Here is a 16,347-nt window from a genome sequence, read left to right as displayed (position 1 = left end):
AGACATTCTCAATTTATCTTCTATCCTATTATAACAGAGTATACCTTTATTATTGTCTCCCAACTCAACCTGATCTTTGCGTGTTTTGTCACAGAGCTCCAGACATGAGCGACTCCACCTCCAACTCCCTGCCCTCTCCATTCAAGACCATGGCTCTTCCCATCACCTCACCCAACAGTAAGCTCAGCCTCACAAGCCCCAAGAGAGGCCAGAAGAGAGAGGAAGGTTGGAAGGAGGTGGTCAGAAGGTCAGTTTATTTAAATATAACCTTTTACATTGTACACATTTCCTTGCTTCTAGTACTCAAGTTTTACTCCATGTGCACACATTTGTAAGGGAGATTATTTTTTGGTGTAGTGTATCAATCCAAGCATATACATTACTGACATGGAGATAATACATTTGCATTTATCTTTTTATGAGTTTTGTATATGTAAATGTAAATTACAATCATCAGAGTTACTATAGGCCAGTACACGCACTAATGCATAAAAGACTGACCTTTGACTGCTTTTTTTGAAGATCAAAGAAGCTGTCTGTGCCGGCCTCCGTTGTGTCTCGGATCATGGGTCGAGGGGGCTGCAACATCACCGCCATCCAGGACGTGACAGGAGCTCACATTGATGTGGACAAGCAGAAGGACAAGAATGGGGAGAGGATGATCACCATAAGGTAAGAACAATGCCCTCTGGTGGACTGTAAACACCACTGCATGTGAAGTAAAACAGTTGGCTAGATGCATAAAGCACACAAAGCTATTAGATGATGTAATTCATTTGTAGTGGCCAGACCTACAATGCAGCAGTCCAACACTTGTTTTAAAATGTGTGGGGACACTGCATTTAATGTAAGTAGGCTTCAGGGAAATTAAATTTCTATCCTATTTCATCTCAATATTATGAGGTACTGTAACTCTACTGTCCTCACCATATCAGTGCCATAAACACTAACTGCTGAAGGCAAGCACTGCATAGACACAATATAACCAAATTGCCTGCATGCATACCATGTTCAGCACACTTACGTCTGCAAGGTCTTGTACACATTTTCACTACAAAGGTGTTAGGGGAGGTCCCACTGCTGTGGCCAACGAAAAAGTTTAGGGTGGATGTGGTGCCTGGATGTTGGTAATTTTTATGGTGACAACAGTAAACAAATACCTTTTGCTACTGCTATTACATAGCAATAGTAAGTAGTTTACTTTGCTCCAAGACACTAGAGTTAGATAAGAAGTCTGATTACATGATAACAATGAGGCAGCAGCAATAGTACACACCAGCAGTCAATTTAATAACTGCATGTGCTGCACCCACTGGAGAAACTCAACACTGAATAGCAATTTCAAATATCAATCATGAGGCTCTGAGGGGCGGCTTAGTCTGTCACAAGACTTTATCAGACTTAATTATATCATCACTTTAGATTTGTTACTAGGGATGGGTACCAAAACCCAGTATTAAATGGGCCCATGGGCTAAAGTTTTAAAACCGTAGTATTGATAAGCTCTGACATTATCAGTTCTGCTCTGGGTACTGGAGATATTAAGAAAATAGATCCTCCTATTTATTATTGCTACATAAAAGTTATCTTGCAAATTTTATCTCACCATAGCTATTTCTAAATATGACATTTGTCTATGATGCATTTTCGTTTCTCTTAACCCAGAGGAGAGATCTCTGTCTCTGTGACTGTGTGCAAGAGCGGGGGCAGCGCTCTGTCTCACGCTGCAGCACCACGCAGCACACACACAAACACACAGAGACCCTGCTATTAGTGACAATGGTAGAAAAAACTATACGTTCGAAAGAGTGGTTACATTTCAGTTGGGTTGATGCTGACAATGCTCATTGCCACAAGTGCAAGGAGTCTGTTTTGCATGCAAGGGCAGAAACATCTACTGAAAGTCCATCACATACAAGCAGAGAAATGCACAGTTTTTGACTCCCCAGCACGTATTCATCTGTTGTTGCCCCAGTTATTTTAAGTATGCTAGCAGCCTGGAGCCCACACACAGAGTTACATTATGTGAGCATGGGTAATGATGAAAACTAAACATTAGCCAGCAAATTGTTTTGGGTGCATTCATAAATTCAGTCTGAAATGGATAGAGCATCATCTGAACTGTTGTACTGCACAGTAAAAATATATAAGAAAAGGTCCTGGTTCTAAGTAATTGTTTATTACATTTGTTTTAAATTACAAAATACATCATCACAAAATTGAGTAATACTGTATTCATTGTTCAGAACATTGCTGTTTCTTTTGCTGTAAAAAATTGTTTATTTTTTTACATTTCAATAATCACTTTATAGTTTATAGTAGTGATTTATTCAAAACAATTCTGTACTAGTTTGCTGCTGTACGCAGTGATGTTGCTAGGTACGCGTCCTGCGTCCCTGATGCATTAAAATCTGAAAGGACGCAGTAAACTCACTATCCATGCGTCCCGGGGACGCAACTCATTTTTCCCATGAAAAACGATACATTTTGAACAACAACTCGTGTTTAAAATCACAGTAACTAGCAAAAGTAACTTCGCTGTCAGCAGACCAGGCAAGCGCTGTTTCAACCCTCTGCGCATCTACTCCGCGCAGACGTGATCCCCTGTGCACAGTATCGCGACATGCTTGTTTAGCCACTACCACAACAATTAGCCAGTCACCGCGGATTTCATTTCAACAATTAAAGATACAAACTTTATAGTAGTAAATAAACTCATGTTCTTACTGCTCGATGCTGTGTTCACTCATGTTGACAATGTTTTAACGTCTAGGGGACGTGCTGTAATGAAATAAATAAAACATACTCCGGAGCTTAATAAGCTGCTTACAATACACCAAAAACATATCTGCATCACTTTATTTTTCTCAACAGACTTTCCACTGTGTTAGTTAAGTTTCATTTGTGTGCTAAAAGTTTCACAGTGATTGACTCAGTTCATTTGATTTAGTTGATGTTCAGACAAGAAGATTTTGGTCTTATTTTGGTGACAATTTATTTGTTGACTCTGTCATGGTGATGAGAATGTTTTGTTTATGTGTTAAAATCAGCACTTTTATTGATAATTTATTTTGGTACTACAGACACCATTTTGTTTTCATTTGAATTTTAGTAATTTATTTTGGTGCTATTTATGTTGCTACAAAAATGCTATTTTATTTGAATTTTGTATGTCATGCCGCTGTGACAGTTGTTTTGCAAAAAACTTTTCAGATTTGGAATCTTATTTGTTTAATTTCAGATACATTTTGAACATACATGAATATATCCGTTAATTATAACCATATCATACCACCATCAAAGGAGTTTAACACTACAATTTAAGAAATAGAAGAATATAAGAAATAAAAAAAATTTATCTGGGACCCATTGAATTTCCCAGGGACCCACTAAAATCACCACCTGTGGGTCCCGGGGACTCACTACATTGAAAACCTATCAACATCACTGCGTACGTATGAGAAAATAAACCAGAATAAATTCTGTTCTTAAATGGTTTATTTTTTCTTTTTAAAAAAAATAACAAAAATAACAGATGAGAGTACGGTTAAAACACTGTATCAATAAGCAGTATTGGTAAAAGTAGTTCTACTGTAAAAATCTTCAACGATCCTTATTTGTTACACATTTCAACAGAAAAACGTAGTCTGAATGAAGCCTGCTTTTTTGTTTCAGAGGAGGGACGGAGTCTACAAGGTATGCAGTCCAGCTGATCAATGCTCTAATCCAAGACCCAGCCAAAGAGCTTGAGGATCTTATCCCGAGGAATCACATCAGAGCCCCAGGCTCTAAAACGACCTCCGCTTCCTTCCCCAGTACCACAGGGGCTACCAGCGGTTCAACTGCTGGACCAAAGGCCCTGAGCTCGTTAGTGACCTCAACAGGCGTGTCGTTCCAGCCCTCCTCGTCCTCATCTTCATCCTCCTCTCAGGCCGGGGGAAAGATTGGGAAGGGGCTGTCATCAAATGTCAGACAGCCTTTCCCTGTGTCTTTGCCCTTGGCATACGCCCACCCTCAGCTGGCTCTACTGGCTGCTCAGACCATGCACCAGATCAGACACCCTCGTCTACCCATGGCCCAGTTTGGTGGTACCTTCTCGCCCGCCGCCAGCACCTGGGGACCCTTCCCCGTGCGTCCTGTAAGTCCAGGCAGTGCTAACAGCTCCCCCAAGCACAATGGAGGAACCAACAGCACTGGAGGCCAGGCCAGACCCAACTCAACTCACAGTGAGCACAGCAACACAGCCAGCTCAGGAGCCCCGGTCACGACCACCAACACCACCACCACCAGTGCTCCTAACACATCTACAGCTGCAGCCTCGCCTCACACCCCTAATCCTACCCCATACAATCCCCAGCCGAGCATCCCCACCCCTTCTTCTGTCAGAAAACAGCTCTTCGCCCCCGACCCAAAGCCTGCTGGTGTCACCCCTGTGTCTGCTGCTGCCACTGCAACTAGTGGCACTAATGCAGTACGAGGCACAGGTTCTCCTGCACATCATAGTTCTACTACAACTACCGCTAACGCCCCTCAGCCAGTCGGACCTATCTCGCAGCCCCCTATCCAGCCAACTAAAACAGAGCCCAGTGCTGTTGTGCCTCCTGGAAAAGACAAGCCCTCTCTACCTGTAGAGAACCAGCTTGTTTCTGTCAGTGAGAGCATTAACTCTGTGGGTTTCACTGCACCTGCCATGGCTTTACCTCCCAAGCCAGAGCCTCGACAGCAGTTACCTCCCCCTCCCTCCTCTGTACCGTCCACAGAGGCTCCACCACCCCTCCTCAACCCACAGCCCAGCTCCCACCTCCCCTCAGCACCTCCTCCTGTCCTGTCGCACAATGTTGCACACCCCAACAACACTGTACCCCATTTCTCAGCCCCCGCGCCCAGAGTCTCCCATCGTATGCAGCCACCAGGGCCTTACTATTCCCTTCCTGAACAGCAGCAGCAGCAGCAACAACAGCAGCAGACACAACAACAACAGCAGCAGCAACAACAATCTGTGTTCGTGCCCTTCAATGCTCAGCAAGAACTCCCGAAACAGAGCCAAAACCAGACGTCCCAGCCCACGAGTTTGCCTCCACAAGCTCAGACCCAAGCTCAAGCCCAGGCTCAAGGCTCCCTTCAGGTCTCTGCTAACCTGGGCATGATGAACGGTTCGCAGATGCAGCATGTGGCCAGTGCAGGCAAGCCTCAGCAGATACCTCCCAACTTCGGTCCTGCAGGCCTCTTCAACTTCAGCAGCATCTTTGATAACAACAGCCAGGTAAGTTAAAGTAACATTTATATAATAAACATTAGCCGTCCAGCTTGTTATGACTTTTGGCTGTCACTTAAAATGATACAGAACAAGGTTAAATAGTTCTTTAAAATTTTAATTGAAAAAGATTAAACTAAACGGTACATGGTTCTCTTTTTTTGCTGTTACATAAGATCAATCAGGCACTCAGTGATTATAATGCTGTTGTGTGTGCCGTGCAGGTTGGAAACAATCAGGTGTGGGGTGCATGCCATCTGCCTGCTCGCTCACCTCCAGAGCAGTCGTACTCAGCCCCACCAGCCTACATGAGCATGGGCCAAATGGAGAACATGATGCCCCCACCGCCTCCAGACAGCTCCAAAGCCCCCGGCTACCGCTCTGCCTCCCAGAGGATGGTCAACAGCCCCATCGGTATGACCGTTTTTTCTTTTACGGCACCAAAATGGGACCAGCAAGAGAATATAATTATTACTGAATATAATTAAATCATATACATGTGAGAAAAAGTGAAAAGGTAGAAACATCTGTTCACATAAGTATTTATTAATATGGTGACTTTTTGATGTAGTTTTTACTCTATATTGAGCTGTCTCTTTAATTGTCTGCACACACAGCTTTGACCAGCTATGCTACCAGTATCTCTGGCAGCCCTGTGTATCTGCACGGTCATACAGCAGTTGGCACGCCCTCCTTCAGCAGACAGCACTTTTCCCCCCACCCATGGAGTGCATCCACATCAGGTACTAGGCTCACGCTCTTCTTTTATGATTTTCTTACAACTGTTCAGCCTCAAATGATGTATTTGCACATTTAGAAAAAACGTTTTATAACTGAGCTTTTTATAAATTACATTTTATCGGCTTATTTTCTCTTTATTTTGTAAAGTAGTACACATTTATCTTTTATCAATACTTTCAAACATGTAAATGTGATCTGCTCCTTACTATTTCTTCTTACACTGTCTCTTCTCCACCAGGTGAATCCCCTGTCCCACCTCCCTCTACGGTGTCATCCTCTGCCCTTTCCACCTCAGCCGTGGCGCCGCCTCCCCAGCCTAAGCCAGGCAGCTCCTCGCAGCTGGACCGGAAGGTTCCCCCACCCATCGGCACAGAGCGGCTGGCCAGGATCAGGCAGACGGGCTCAGTCAACCCACCTCTCCTCACCACCAGCTACACGGCATCTGTAGGACAGGGAGGCATTTGGTCGTTTGGGGTTGGCAGTGCTTCAGGTAAGAGCAAATTTAGGTGTTTAATGTTCCTTTTTTCTTTGTTATTGCAAGACCATGGGGGAAATGGTGAATACATTAAGTGTAGATGAGTGACTTAAAAACAACCAAACCACATAACTTTAACTGTGTTCAGTAATTAAGTGATTAACCCCTTGTGTGTCTTGGTACAGAGGCTATGTCCGGATGGTCCCAGCCTCTGATGAGCAGCCACATGATGCATCCTCAGCTTCAGGCAGAACAGTCAGCCTTCTCTCAGCACCAGCCCATGGAGCAGGACGACACAGGCATCGCAAACCCTGCTAACAACTACCACCAGCCTCAGCATTTGCCCAACAGTTACATGGACTTCCCAAAGGTAACACAAAGCCATGGCTCTGTAGATGATTTAACCTCTGTTCCTCTTATGTACACATGTTTTACCAGTGACCTGTTATTGTCTGTTCAGGGGATGCCTATGTCAATGTATGGAGGAACCATGCTGCCTCCTCATCCTCCTATGGCAGAGGGGCCAGGGGGACCGATGTACAATGGTTTGCACGCTGGCGACCCCGCATGGAGCCCCATCATCAAAGTGGTCCCAAACAATGCAGATAACTCTGACCCACAACAGCAGGTAACACACCCATGCTGTCTAATCATATGCTTAAAGTTTAACTGGCTTACAGGCTTGTATTTCTGCCTTTAGTCAGATATAATATTCGACTACTTTCATTCTAACATGTTCCCTTTATTGATCCTTTTCTCCTTTAGGTGTGGCCTGGTACCTGGGCACCTCACGTGGGCAATGTGCACCTGAACCACGTCAACTAGACGGCGTCCACAGCAATCAAAACGCACACAGCATGACCCACAACGCAAACATGAAATACCAACTGACGAATATGACCGAATGAGACAAAGAAAAAAAAAAAACGTACAACATTGTTAACTTTAGTAGACCTGAGAGTGCAGAGCAGAGGTTGAAGAATTGGAAGTTCTCTTGACGCCATTCTTTGATGTGCCTATCTCAGACAATGAAAGAGGAAACTGGGCGAGAGCTGTTATCAGTGTCCCGATGATGCAAACAAACATGCGCGATCACCTGTTCAACAGGATCCATTCTCTGCGTAGTTTAGCGATTTTGACTTAAACCCACATACACCGTTCTTGGGCTGCAGGGGGCTCAACATGAAGTAGCTATTTAAACTTGGCCCAGAACTAGATGATGATTACCTAAAGAGAAAGAGAAATCAGAACCTTTTAGAGTGGTAAATACATGTATAATTGTTTACATACTAAAAAGGGTTAAAATGAGAGTAAATTTCATGTCGTATAGTGGCTCTACTTTATGTAGCCTGTATTAATGTGAAATATTTACCTTAATATTCAATAAAAAGATTGAAAAGTAATTGTGTGCTGTTTTATGAAACATTGTCCTTATTTTCATGTTTTGATTAAACATTTAACTCCTGGGTGTTCAACAGACAACAAAACTTGGAACTTGGACATTTCATCTAATGAAAATAATTTTTGTCTCCTTTTTCTGCATCATCTCTTTGACTGTCCTCCTTACAGTTGGAGTCCTTGTGTAATCTTGAGACCTATTTTTATGGTCACAGATTGGCCTTTAAGTACTATCAGGTCTTTATTAGATAAGTATTTATGTTTCTTGATTAAAATATCTATCTGTGTATCTTCCTACCTAGGTTAGCTTTCGATGTTGGAATCTTACCTTGGAACAAATTAAAAAGCTAGTATTGTCTTTTCTCATGCCATTGGAGGCAAGGCTTTATTTTGAATCAAAAATATATACGACATCACTTTTTATCTTTCTGAAGTTCAGTAATGGTAGGAACACATAATTTTGCACAATAATGCCACTCAGTGGGAAGAGTGGGGATCGCTGGGGAAACATTTTCACCAGTAATACCACTACAATACTATCTTATCTTCCTACTTAGCAAATATTCCATGATCAAATTAAACGTGGTCCTAGAATAGGGTAGAATGCAGTGCTATAGACTGATGAATTTCTTACATTTTTTTTTTAGATTTAATTTGTAGAGTTGTACAGGGCTTAGCTGAGCCTGTAGCCCCCATTTTATTCTAAATTTTACTACTACATTCACTGAGGGTACCATAAAGTAAATGCCAGTTGGACAGACGATAGTAGAGCTATGTTATATTCTGAATTTGGGTCATTCTGATATTTGGAACAACAATTACTACAAAAGCATAAGCACAATGTCTTACACTATATTTAAGTCTTTATATTTTAGGTTTCTTGTGTGGAGCCATATTGTTTGTTTATAGAGCAGTGCACTTTAATGCCTTGCACTAAAACATTTAATTTCTCTTTTTCAAGCTTTGAGCAGAGCTTGATATCATTGTCTGTTGTGTGCACAACACATACATAGCAGGCAGCAGACGCCAGAAGGAGATTCGCACTACTGCCAAGGACACTCCTTGGTGCAGTTTAAATTATCAGGACTTTTATTGTGAAATGTAAGCGGAAGCGTGGCGCCTCAGTTCCTCCGGTCACTGTGTTTGCTATTAGAGGTACTAAGCATGGCGGCAGCTACAACACCAGCGGTCCCAGAACAAGCACCTAAAACACCGTTGTCAGAAATTCCAAATGGGCCTCCGATAATAGAAGGCTTCAACGTTTACCCGAGATTTCAAGATGAGACCTTCAAAGAAAAGTTGATGAGAAAAACCAAGCAGAACCCTTTCGTCCCAATAGGTGAGTTATACAAGCTACAGAGCAGAGTGTCGTTATACAAGCGCAGCACCGAGGTACAGTTTGCCCTTCACTCTTCATTTTGGTCAAATCAAAGATATCTCAATCTACGTTAGCATTGTAAGATTTACCACACCCAGCTGAGGTTGGCAAGAGGTTAGCTAACAGCAGAGCAGAAGCAGCCAACCCGCTGTGTATTTGTCAGGTTGTGTATGTCTCGTCCAATGACAGTATGTTGTTATATAATGACTTGCTTTAATTTTAGTTTAGTTAGTTTTAGCCGAGTCAAAACTATGTCGATGACACTGTCTTAACTTGAAACACCGAGGAATAGCGGTGCCCTCGGTTAAATATTTTAAAACTAAAAAGTTGTCAATCCAAATATCAAAAAAAGATTTGCTTACAACCGATGATTTATTATTCACTTGCCGTTTCAAATTAGGGGACCTTCAGATATATCTCTGAAAGTCGTGCTGCAACCCACTATAGAGTGGAGGTGGAATTTGCCTTTATGCTGTGATGTAAATTTTTCACAACTATCAAGATTCAAAACTGTGGATTGACACATTGTTTTTTATTTTTTCCGTCTGATTTGAACGAAATTACCCTTAAATATTAATACTCGACTGCGAATGCTACAATCTTAGTGGTGTCTTTCATTTTAATAAGTGTGGCCCTGATAAATTAGTATTTGACTAGACCTTTGTTGGACAATGCAGTAGGACTGACCTATTAGACCTTCATCTCCCCATTGTATGTGCTCATCACTTTTACCTTTTGTGGTCACATTTGACCTGTCCAGTATCTGAGCATTGTTCTGTCAGATCCTGTCGATAAGCTGTGATTTGCTGTTTGTTCTCCAGGTTGTTTGGCAACAGCAGGAGCGCTGATGTATGGTCTCCGTGCCTTCCAACAAGGGAAAACCCATCAGTCCCAGCTGTTGATGAGGGGACGTATTGCTGCTCAAGGCTTCACTATAGTTGCCCTACTTGTTGGTGTCTTTGCCACAGCTCTGAAACCCAAGGCATGAAGATGTGACCATCCCACACCTCTGCCGTCATCCAGTTAAATTACCACCATACCACTTGGAAGCAGACCAGAGCCAAATATTAACTGGACTGATCTTACTATCCGAATGATTGAGTAATGTTTTCAACATTGTCCAGATACCTGGGGGTTAAGGCGACCGCTATTTATTATTGTTTGGAAACTGGGAATTGCTCATGGTGGTGAAATATTTAACTTCAGGCTGGCACCAAGGAACAACAAAGTATAATCTGCTTGTTACCATACCAAGAGGGCAACCTGGATTTTTCTTTACTTGTGCTAAAATCGTACTGAGGCAAAAAGCTGATAAATATGAATCATGTGTCTTGCTCTTCCGTGTTAGAGTTCGAATGTTCCACATATTGCCACTGAAATGATCTATATAACACCTCACTATGTCTGGTGATATAAATTTTAATTTGAACCTGGTGTCCTGTGTGTATTTGAGATAAAACATCACACTCACAAGGGTATTCAGGGGACATCTATTTCTTATACAACCTTTATTAAACAAGTTATTTTAAAAAAATCACCGGGGAAGTTTATTGTGAACACACTTTGTATATTAATGGCTGGGGTGAGTAGATTGAAATGGGAGGAGGATTTTAGACAAAGACTGACCCAGTCTCAATGTCCACCTTAAACTCTGACTTTTATGTCACCTCAAAATCATTGAGTAAGGAGGGCTTCAAATGTTGGTTTAGGATTGGAACAGCACTTTGTGAAACCACTTTGCCTATGCAGAGGCATTTTGGTGGCCCATTAAGGGTGACACTTGTAAAACAACAAATCTGAATCATGCATTCATAGAATAAGAAGTAGACACTATTTGCTACTGTGTACCTGCAAACATATTCTTACTTCACGGACTTCCACGCTCATCTGTGTTTTTAACATTTGAATGATAAAAATTGTGGGCAAAATACTCTAACAGTAGCATTAAAAGTGCAATGATGGATGCTGGCACTGGGTCAGACATAATTTTAGCTCCTCATACATCAGCTGGACAAACTGGGATTCAAGTGATTATCTCCAGAGTATTTTGATGGCAACAGTCTTACCTGGTAAATATTTAAAGACAAATTAATTTAGGTGATCATACTCCATTGTTTTTATTTTCCAGTTCCCTTTTAACATTCACTTTTGCAGTATTCGTAATGTCCAAATAGGCAACATGTGAAACAATGTGCAGACATTAATGCTGAAACTCACACCTTATTGATTGCTGTTTTAAAAATATAAAACACATTTAGTGTGACACAAAATGGTGCATAAAACATTTGCTGAGAGAACCAGTGAAATGAGAAATCGCACAAGCTGTTAATCATGTGAACTCAGAAAATTTAGATGATAGCAGAAATCTTTGGTTGTTATTTTCTTTTTGTTGTTGCTGAAATCGTGCCTAATTGAAGAGGAAATCCATCTGGCTAAATACTCAAAGTGGAGTAAGAGCGAGATTAACAAGGCCACAAGCTTATGTGCGCGAAAGAGAAAAATATGCTAGCTACCTTAAATACGGTCATTAGGGCTATAATACAACAAATGTGAACAAAGAATTTGTGTTTAGAATTTTACATTGAGAGGCATAAGTGGTTACAATCTAATCCTTAACAGTGCTCATAACATATGTGAAGTGTTTGACATTGACCAAAATGCTAATTTATAAAACAACTAAAAATTGTGCATCCAAAATATTGGCAAAGGCATGCAATAAAGTTGACCAAATAACAATTTATAAGTTAAGGGGGAAGGAAAATGTTTAACTTACAGTAACAATATTTTCTTATGTATAGCAGTCAGTTTGACCAGCTAAAGGATGTCGTAACAATAGAGCAGTCCTTCATCTTCTCACAAGAAAGTGAGGTTAAGTGTATTATTTAATTGTAACAGGCATAAAGAAAGGCGGGAAGTTTTCAAAGGTTATGAACATACCAGGAATATTATGGAAAAGGGCATACAAACTCATCTGATGTGACGTGAGGTTAAAACTGAAAAGGCAATGTTTCTAGAACAAGAATTCTCCCTGCGGCCTCCTTTAGCGAACTAGAGGCGTCTGTTTGAGAGAGATGAGGACAGAACGCATTCGAGAAACATCCTTTGCCTGTTTGTTGGTTTTGGGATTGAAGTCACACAGACGGGCAACTCTCTCCCATTCAGATCCTGGGCTGTCGCCATCACTCTCTGCCAGGAAAGCCTCCTCTGATGCTCTACAGGTGGGAGGGAAGACCAGGAAAAGACATGAATGAGATGCAGTTTTACAGGAACTTTGGAACAATTTCCACAACAGCAAACCCTGTCTGAGCCAATCATGGTGCTCAACACAAAGTTCAATCACAAGAATAGCACCTGTACAAAAGATCCACAATAACTTCATGCATTTGTTCAAACCAATCATATACTTTGTTGCAGACATGTTAAATATTTATCATAACCTCTGGCCTATGTGACAAATCAAATAAAAATGCAAGAAATACCAAATTAGGCCTTCAAGGAGAGACTGGAAATTTTAGTTTTAGGGCATGCATAAGGTGAAAATCAACTAATTGTAATTCATTGGGTAGCGCATACAACAAAAAGCATAAGAATTCTAAACCTACACAAAGCCTATAACATCAGAGTTGGGCTGTTTGTAGAAAGCCTTGTCAGCAATCCTAGTACGCAGGCAAAGCCAAGAAAGCAGGAAAAAGAAAGAGAAAGGAAAACAGGTTCAGTGTCAAACAACAGGCAGAGATAAGTTAGGATCTGCATTAAAAGAATTATGTAAGCGACTGAGAAACAGTTCCAATGAGGTGGAAATGAAAATGGTACGAGTTCAAACTGGTTTAAGACTAATTACAATTCAGTTTGTACAACTGTAATACACTGTTGCTAGTAAACAAGCTTGGAATTGAGGAGCATTTCAGTCACATACTTTGGTTCTAGCGTGGATGAGAACTGTGACATTCGCTTACTGCTGTTTGCATTCCTTCTAACTAGCAAACTTCCTGTTTTGTTTTCCAGCCATTTTAACTGGACGCAGAGTTCTAGACTAATATCTCATCAGAGGATTGTCTCTCGGTGCTTTCATAGACACAGAGGAAGAAACTAGACAAAACTATAGTCATAGATGCAGAGTGATACCGTGCCAGACTTGGACAGAGTCTGTTGGAAAGTGTGAGAGAAGAATGGGTTAGCTTGGTCAAGAAAAGGAAAAGGCTGCAATATTTTTGTGAGAATAATGTACAACATTGACTGCAACCACAGTAAAATAACATGCTTTAAGTAGAGGACAGACTGTCTCTAAAAAAATAAATACATTTCATCAGCAGTTCTTTCAATGCTTATAAATAGGAAGTAGTTACAATAAACAAATAACTCTGACATTTGATCCCTTGGTGCAGTAGGTCCAAAACAGGTGCTTCAATTGTCCACATCACTCTTTAGACATTCAGTTTACAAAATATCTACAAGTCCACCTAATACATAGTATAGTGTTTCTGTAGCCGCACAGTACATCTGACTTGACAAGTACAGTAAAAACAAAAGTTTGAATGATTTCTACTGTGTAAAATTACGATGTATCAATATAACGCTGGAGCTATTAAGCTGAATAGAATTTGTCCGTGTAGCGATTACAGCCTCACCACATCATAATGATAAACCAACTGTTACTTCTCTGCGTGTTAACAGGAGACATGTCAGACACTAACCTGTTGTTGGCCTTGTTCTTTTCCATCTGCTCATTCTGGTGCACATGCCAGTCCTCCAGCTCCTTTTTGGCTTTCTCTTTCCACTCTGCCTCTGCCGCCTTGGATGCCGAATCTTGTTAGGGTGCAAGAACAGAGAACAGCACTGTCAGAAAGTCCTCAATAGAGGAAAAAATTAGGAAAAGAACTGACATATTATTAGATTTAAGTGTGACATAATTAGATATGCTGCATCATTGTCTTAAAGGTAAACTAAAAAAAAGATACTAAACAACAAAATCATGTTGCTACGAATAATGCGTCAATGAGAACATCTTCGCTCACCTAATGCTTCAAGGCGTGCCTTTTGCTCCTCCCTCCACTTGCGTAAACTCTCTGGCTCTTGTCTCTGAATATCCACCTGGGCTATGGCTGCATAGCTGTCTGTTGGGCCATTGGACTCCTTTAGGAGAACATGAAACATTAACTTCATTATAAATACATTTTGAAAAAATACAAGGGAGATTGTAAATCCATCACATCATAAAATACAGGGAGAAAGTAAATGAAATGATTTGATGGAGCTCAAAATAGAACTGAACCCCACACAACCCTCTCACACACATGCACACACATCCTTGTTTTATTCTAATGCATTCCCTAGCCCCTTACCCTGATCTTGACCATCACAACCATAACAACTAACTTTAAAAGCATTTAAACTCTTGGGTCCAGCATTTTGGTCCTTATTCTTTTCACTCACTCACACACACTTATTTAAAAGACTGGTTACAGATATGTGTTAAGCTCACCTGAAACATATCCCCATTCACTGTGGCAGACTCGTCCTCGAAACCATCTAACATTGTGACAACAGAAAAAAAAAACAAGTTTATTGTTAAGTTGGACTTCTTGAGGTTTTCCAGTTAGCCACCTTTCCTTATCTTCTGGCCAACTTACTCCTAACTCTAACCTTTATATGTGTGGCTTTATCTCTGAGAAATGTAGCTACACCTGTTTGGGCACTGATGTTGTCTGTGTAGCTGTCAGTTCACAAGACAGGATTTTCCGGAAAAGTGTAAACAGCTATCTTATATTATTTAGTTTAGCTCAGTTACTACTATCGTTGTAGTCATTGTTGTTAAGATAGTGGTAACAATGTTTAATATCTGAAAGGTTACAACGTCAGGATGATGTGCTTTACTAACGTTTACTAACGTACGCTGTCGGTGTGCAAACAAACGCACTGCCGTCCGTTACGCTAGCTAAGCCAAGCTAACGCTGCATTAGTTTAACTGTAAATGAGTTATTAAACAATGTAAACTGACTGGACTACCTGCCTATATCAACTAGTGATGTTGTTCTAAACATATAGGGATGGGGATATTGTTCGCTAACTGCTACTAGTCCAGTTAAAGTACCGGTAGGCATATTAGCCAGCTCTAGTTAGCTTGTTTGCTTGATAGCGAAGCTGACGCTAGCTCAGTCACAAACTTGCCATAGTTGGCCGACTGCGGTTGAGCCGGCTGTTGGCCGTCCGCTTCTTCCAGCGCCCCAAATCCTTCGCCGTCGTTCTCTATCCCCGCTATCTCACTCTCTTGTTGAGCCAGGAAAGCTGCAGCTGGATCCTCTTCAGCCGGGTGTGCTCCGTTGTCAGCCATCTTTCACAAAAGTGTTAACAAGTTTAACTGAGCTTGGTAGGTTTAGCTAGCTAATGTCAAAGCCCAAGAAATAGGCCAACAGCTTTTCAACGTTAATTCAAACAACTTAAATATGTTACTACAATATAGCTATTCCAAGGAAATTACTGTGGGCAACAACACTAACAATTCAATCGTCTGTTAAAAAACAATCTAAGCTTCGACTTAAGGCCCTCACTGATGATTCATGATTTCTTCACTTGTTCAGCCACCGTGGTGATGATGAAGCAGGGCAGCACCCCGAGGGTACCATTTCCCTTTTGTTGCAGTGTGTCTCCATCTGCTGGTCCTCTGCTGCATATCTTTTGTCAGGAGGCCTTGAGCCGTGTTTGATCAGAAGTCAAACTACAGCTGCAAGTGATGTATTAAACTTTACCTTGTACTAAGCTCTACTGCTACTACTAATAATATAATCTATGTTGCACATTTCATTCATGTAATACAGCTCTCTAAACAATTTAAGAACTGGTAAAATATGTTTTAAAGATCATAAATACTTGCCTAAAATAAATAAATAAATAAATATATATATATATATATATAGTGCTATTTTCCTGAGAGAAGAAAGTAAGAATCAGTTTTACTTGTTAGAATACCACATATTGTATATCAACACCATAAGGTTTTTTTCCTAACTCCTACTCATTTTAGGATTATTATATTAGGATTGGGCATGTTGTTGTCTCTGGTCCAACATAATATGTGCCAATTTTGTCAGTGACATTAGGGTA

The 16,347-nt window shown here is 41.0% G+C and overlaps 3 protein-coding genes across 6 annotated transcripts in view; 2 read left to right on the top strand and 1 right to left on the bottom strand.

Moving 5' to 3' along the window:
- Positions 1-7,873, top strand: part of ankhd1 (ankyrin repeat and KH domain containing 1) — a 29,084-nt gene extending 21,211 nt beyond the window's left edge. For both annotated transcript variants that reach the window (XM_056382478.1, XM_056382477.1), the window contains exons 31-39: positions 95-247; positions 523-672; positions 3,676-5,263; positions 5,479-5,668; positions 5,872-5,997; positions 6,234-6,485; positions 6,656-6,840; positions 6,931-7,098; positions 7,236-7,873. In XM_056382478.1, the coding sequence (XP_056238453.1) occupies positions 95-247; positions 523-672; positions 3,676-5,263; positions 5,479-5,668; positions 5,872-5,997; positions 6,234-6,485; positions 6,656-6,840; positions 6,931-7,098; positions 7,236-7,295 (2,872 nt within the window). In that variant the 3' untranslated portion in view covers positions 7,296-7,873. The remainder of the gene's footprint in view (positions 1-94; positions 248-522; positions 673-3,675; positions 5,264-5,478; positions 5,669-5,871; positions 5,998-6,233; positions 6,486-6,655; positions 6,841-6,930; positions 7,099-7,235) is intronic.
- Positions 7,874-8,998: 1,125 nt separating this feature from the next.
- On the top strand, positions 8,999-10,675 carry higd2a (HIG1 hypoxia inducible domain family, member 2A). The gene is made up of 2 exons (XM_056383026.1): positions 8,999-9,207; positions 10,068-10,675. Exons 1-2 carry the CDS (start codon positions 9,033-9,035, stop codon positions 10,232-10,234), a joined length of 342 nt encoding a protein of 113 aa, XP_056239001.1. The 5' UTR covers positions 8,999-9,032; the 3' UTR covers positions 10,235-10,675.
- A 49-nt stretch (positions 10,676-10,724) lies between these two features.
- cltb (clathrin, light chain B) lies at positions 10,725-15,870 on the bottom strand. 3 transcript variants are annotated; one of them, XM_056383023.1, is made up of 6 exons: positions 15,415-15,870; positions 14,729-14,775; positions 14,262-14,379; positions 13,941-14,052; positions 12,849-12,902; positions 10,725-12,458 (listed from the first exon to the last, which is right to left on the bottom strand). In XM_056383023.1, the coding sequence occupies exons 1-6, from the start codon at positions 15,575-15,577 to the stop codon at positions 12,287-12,289; spliced, it is 666 nt and encodes a 221-aa protein (XP_056238998.1). In that variant the 5' UTR covers positions 15,578-15,870; the 3' UTR covers positions 10,725-12,286. The 3 variants fall into 3 exon arrangements, with proteins under 3 accessions (XP_056238998.1, XP_056238999.1, XP_056239000.1); XM_056383024.1 differs by lacking the exon at positions 12,849-12,902 and adding an exon at positions 13,372-13,392 and having other exon boundaries at positions 15,415-15,869; XM_056383025.1 differs by lacking the exon at positions 12,849-12,902 and having other exon boundaries at positions 15,415-15,867.
- Between the last annotated feature and the right edge of the window lie 477 nt (positions 15,871-16,347).

This window comes from Seriola aureovittata, chromosome 8 (genome assembly GCF_021018895.1).
Source record: "Seriola aureovittata isolate HTS-2021-v1 ecotype China chromosome 8, ASM2101889v1, whole genome shotgun sequence".
Taxonomy (NCBI): domain Eukaryota; kingdom Metazoa; phylum Chordata; class Actinopteri; order Carangiformes; family Carangidae; genus Seriola; species Seriola aureovittata.
Note: the sequence above shows the minus strand (reverse complement) of the source record. Positions and strands in the feature narration are given on the sequence as shown.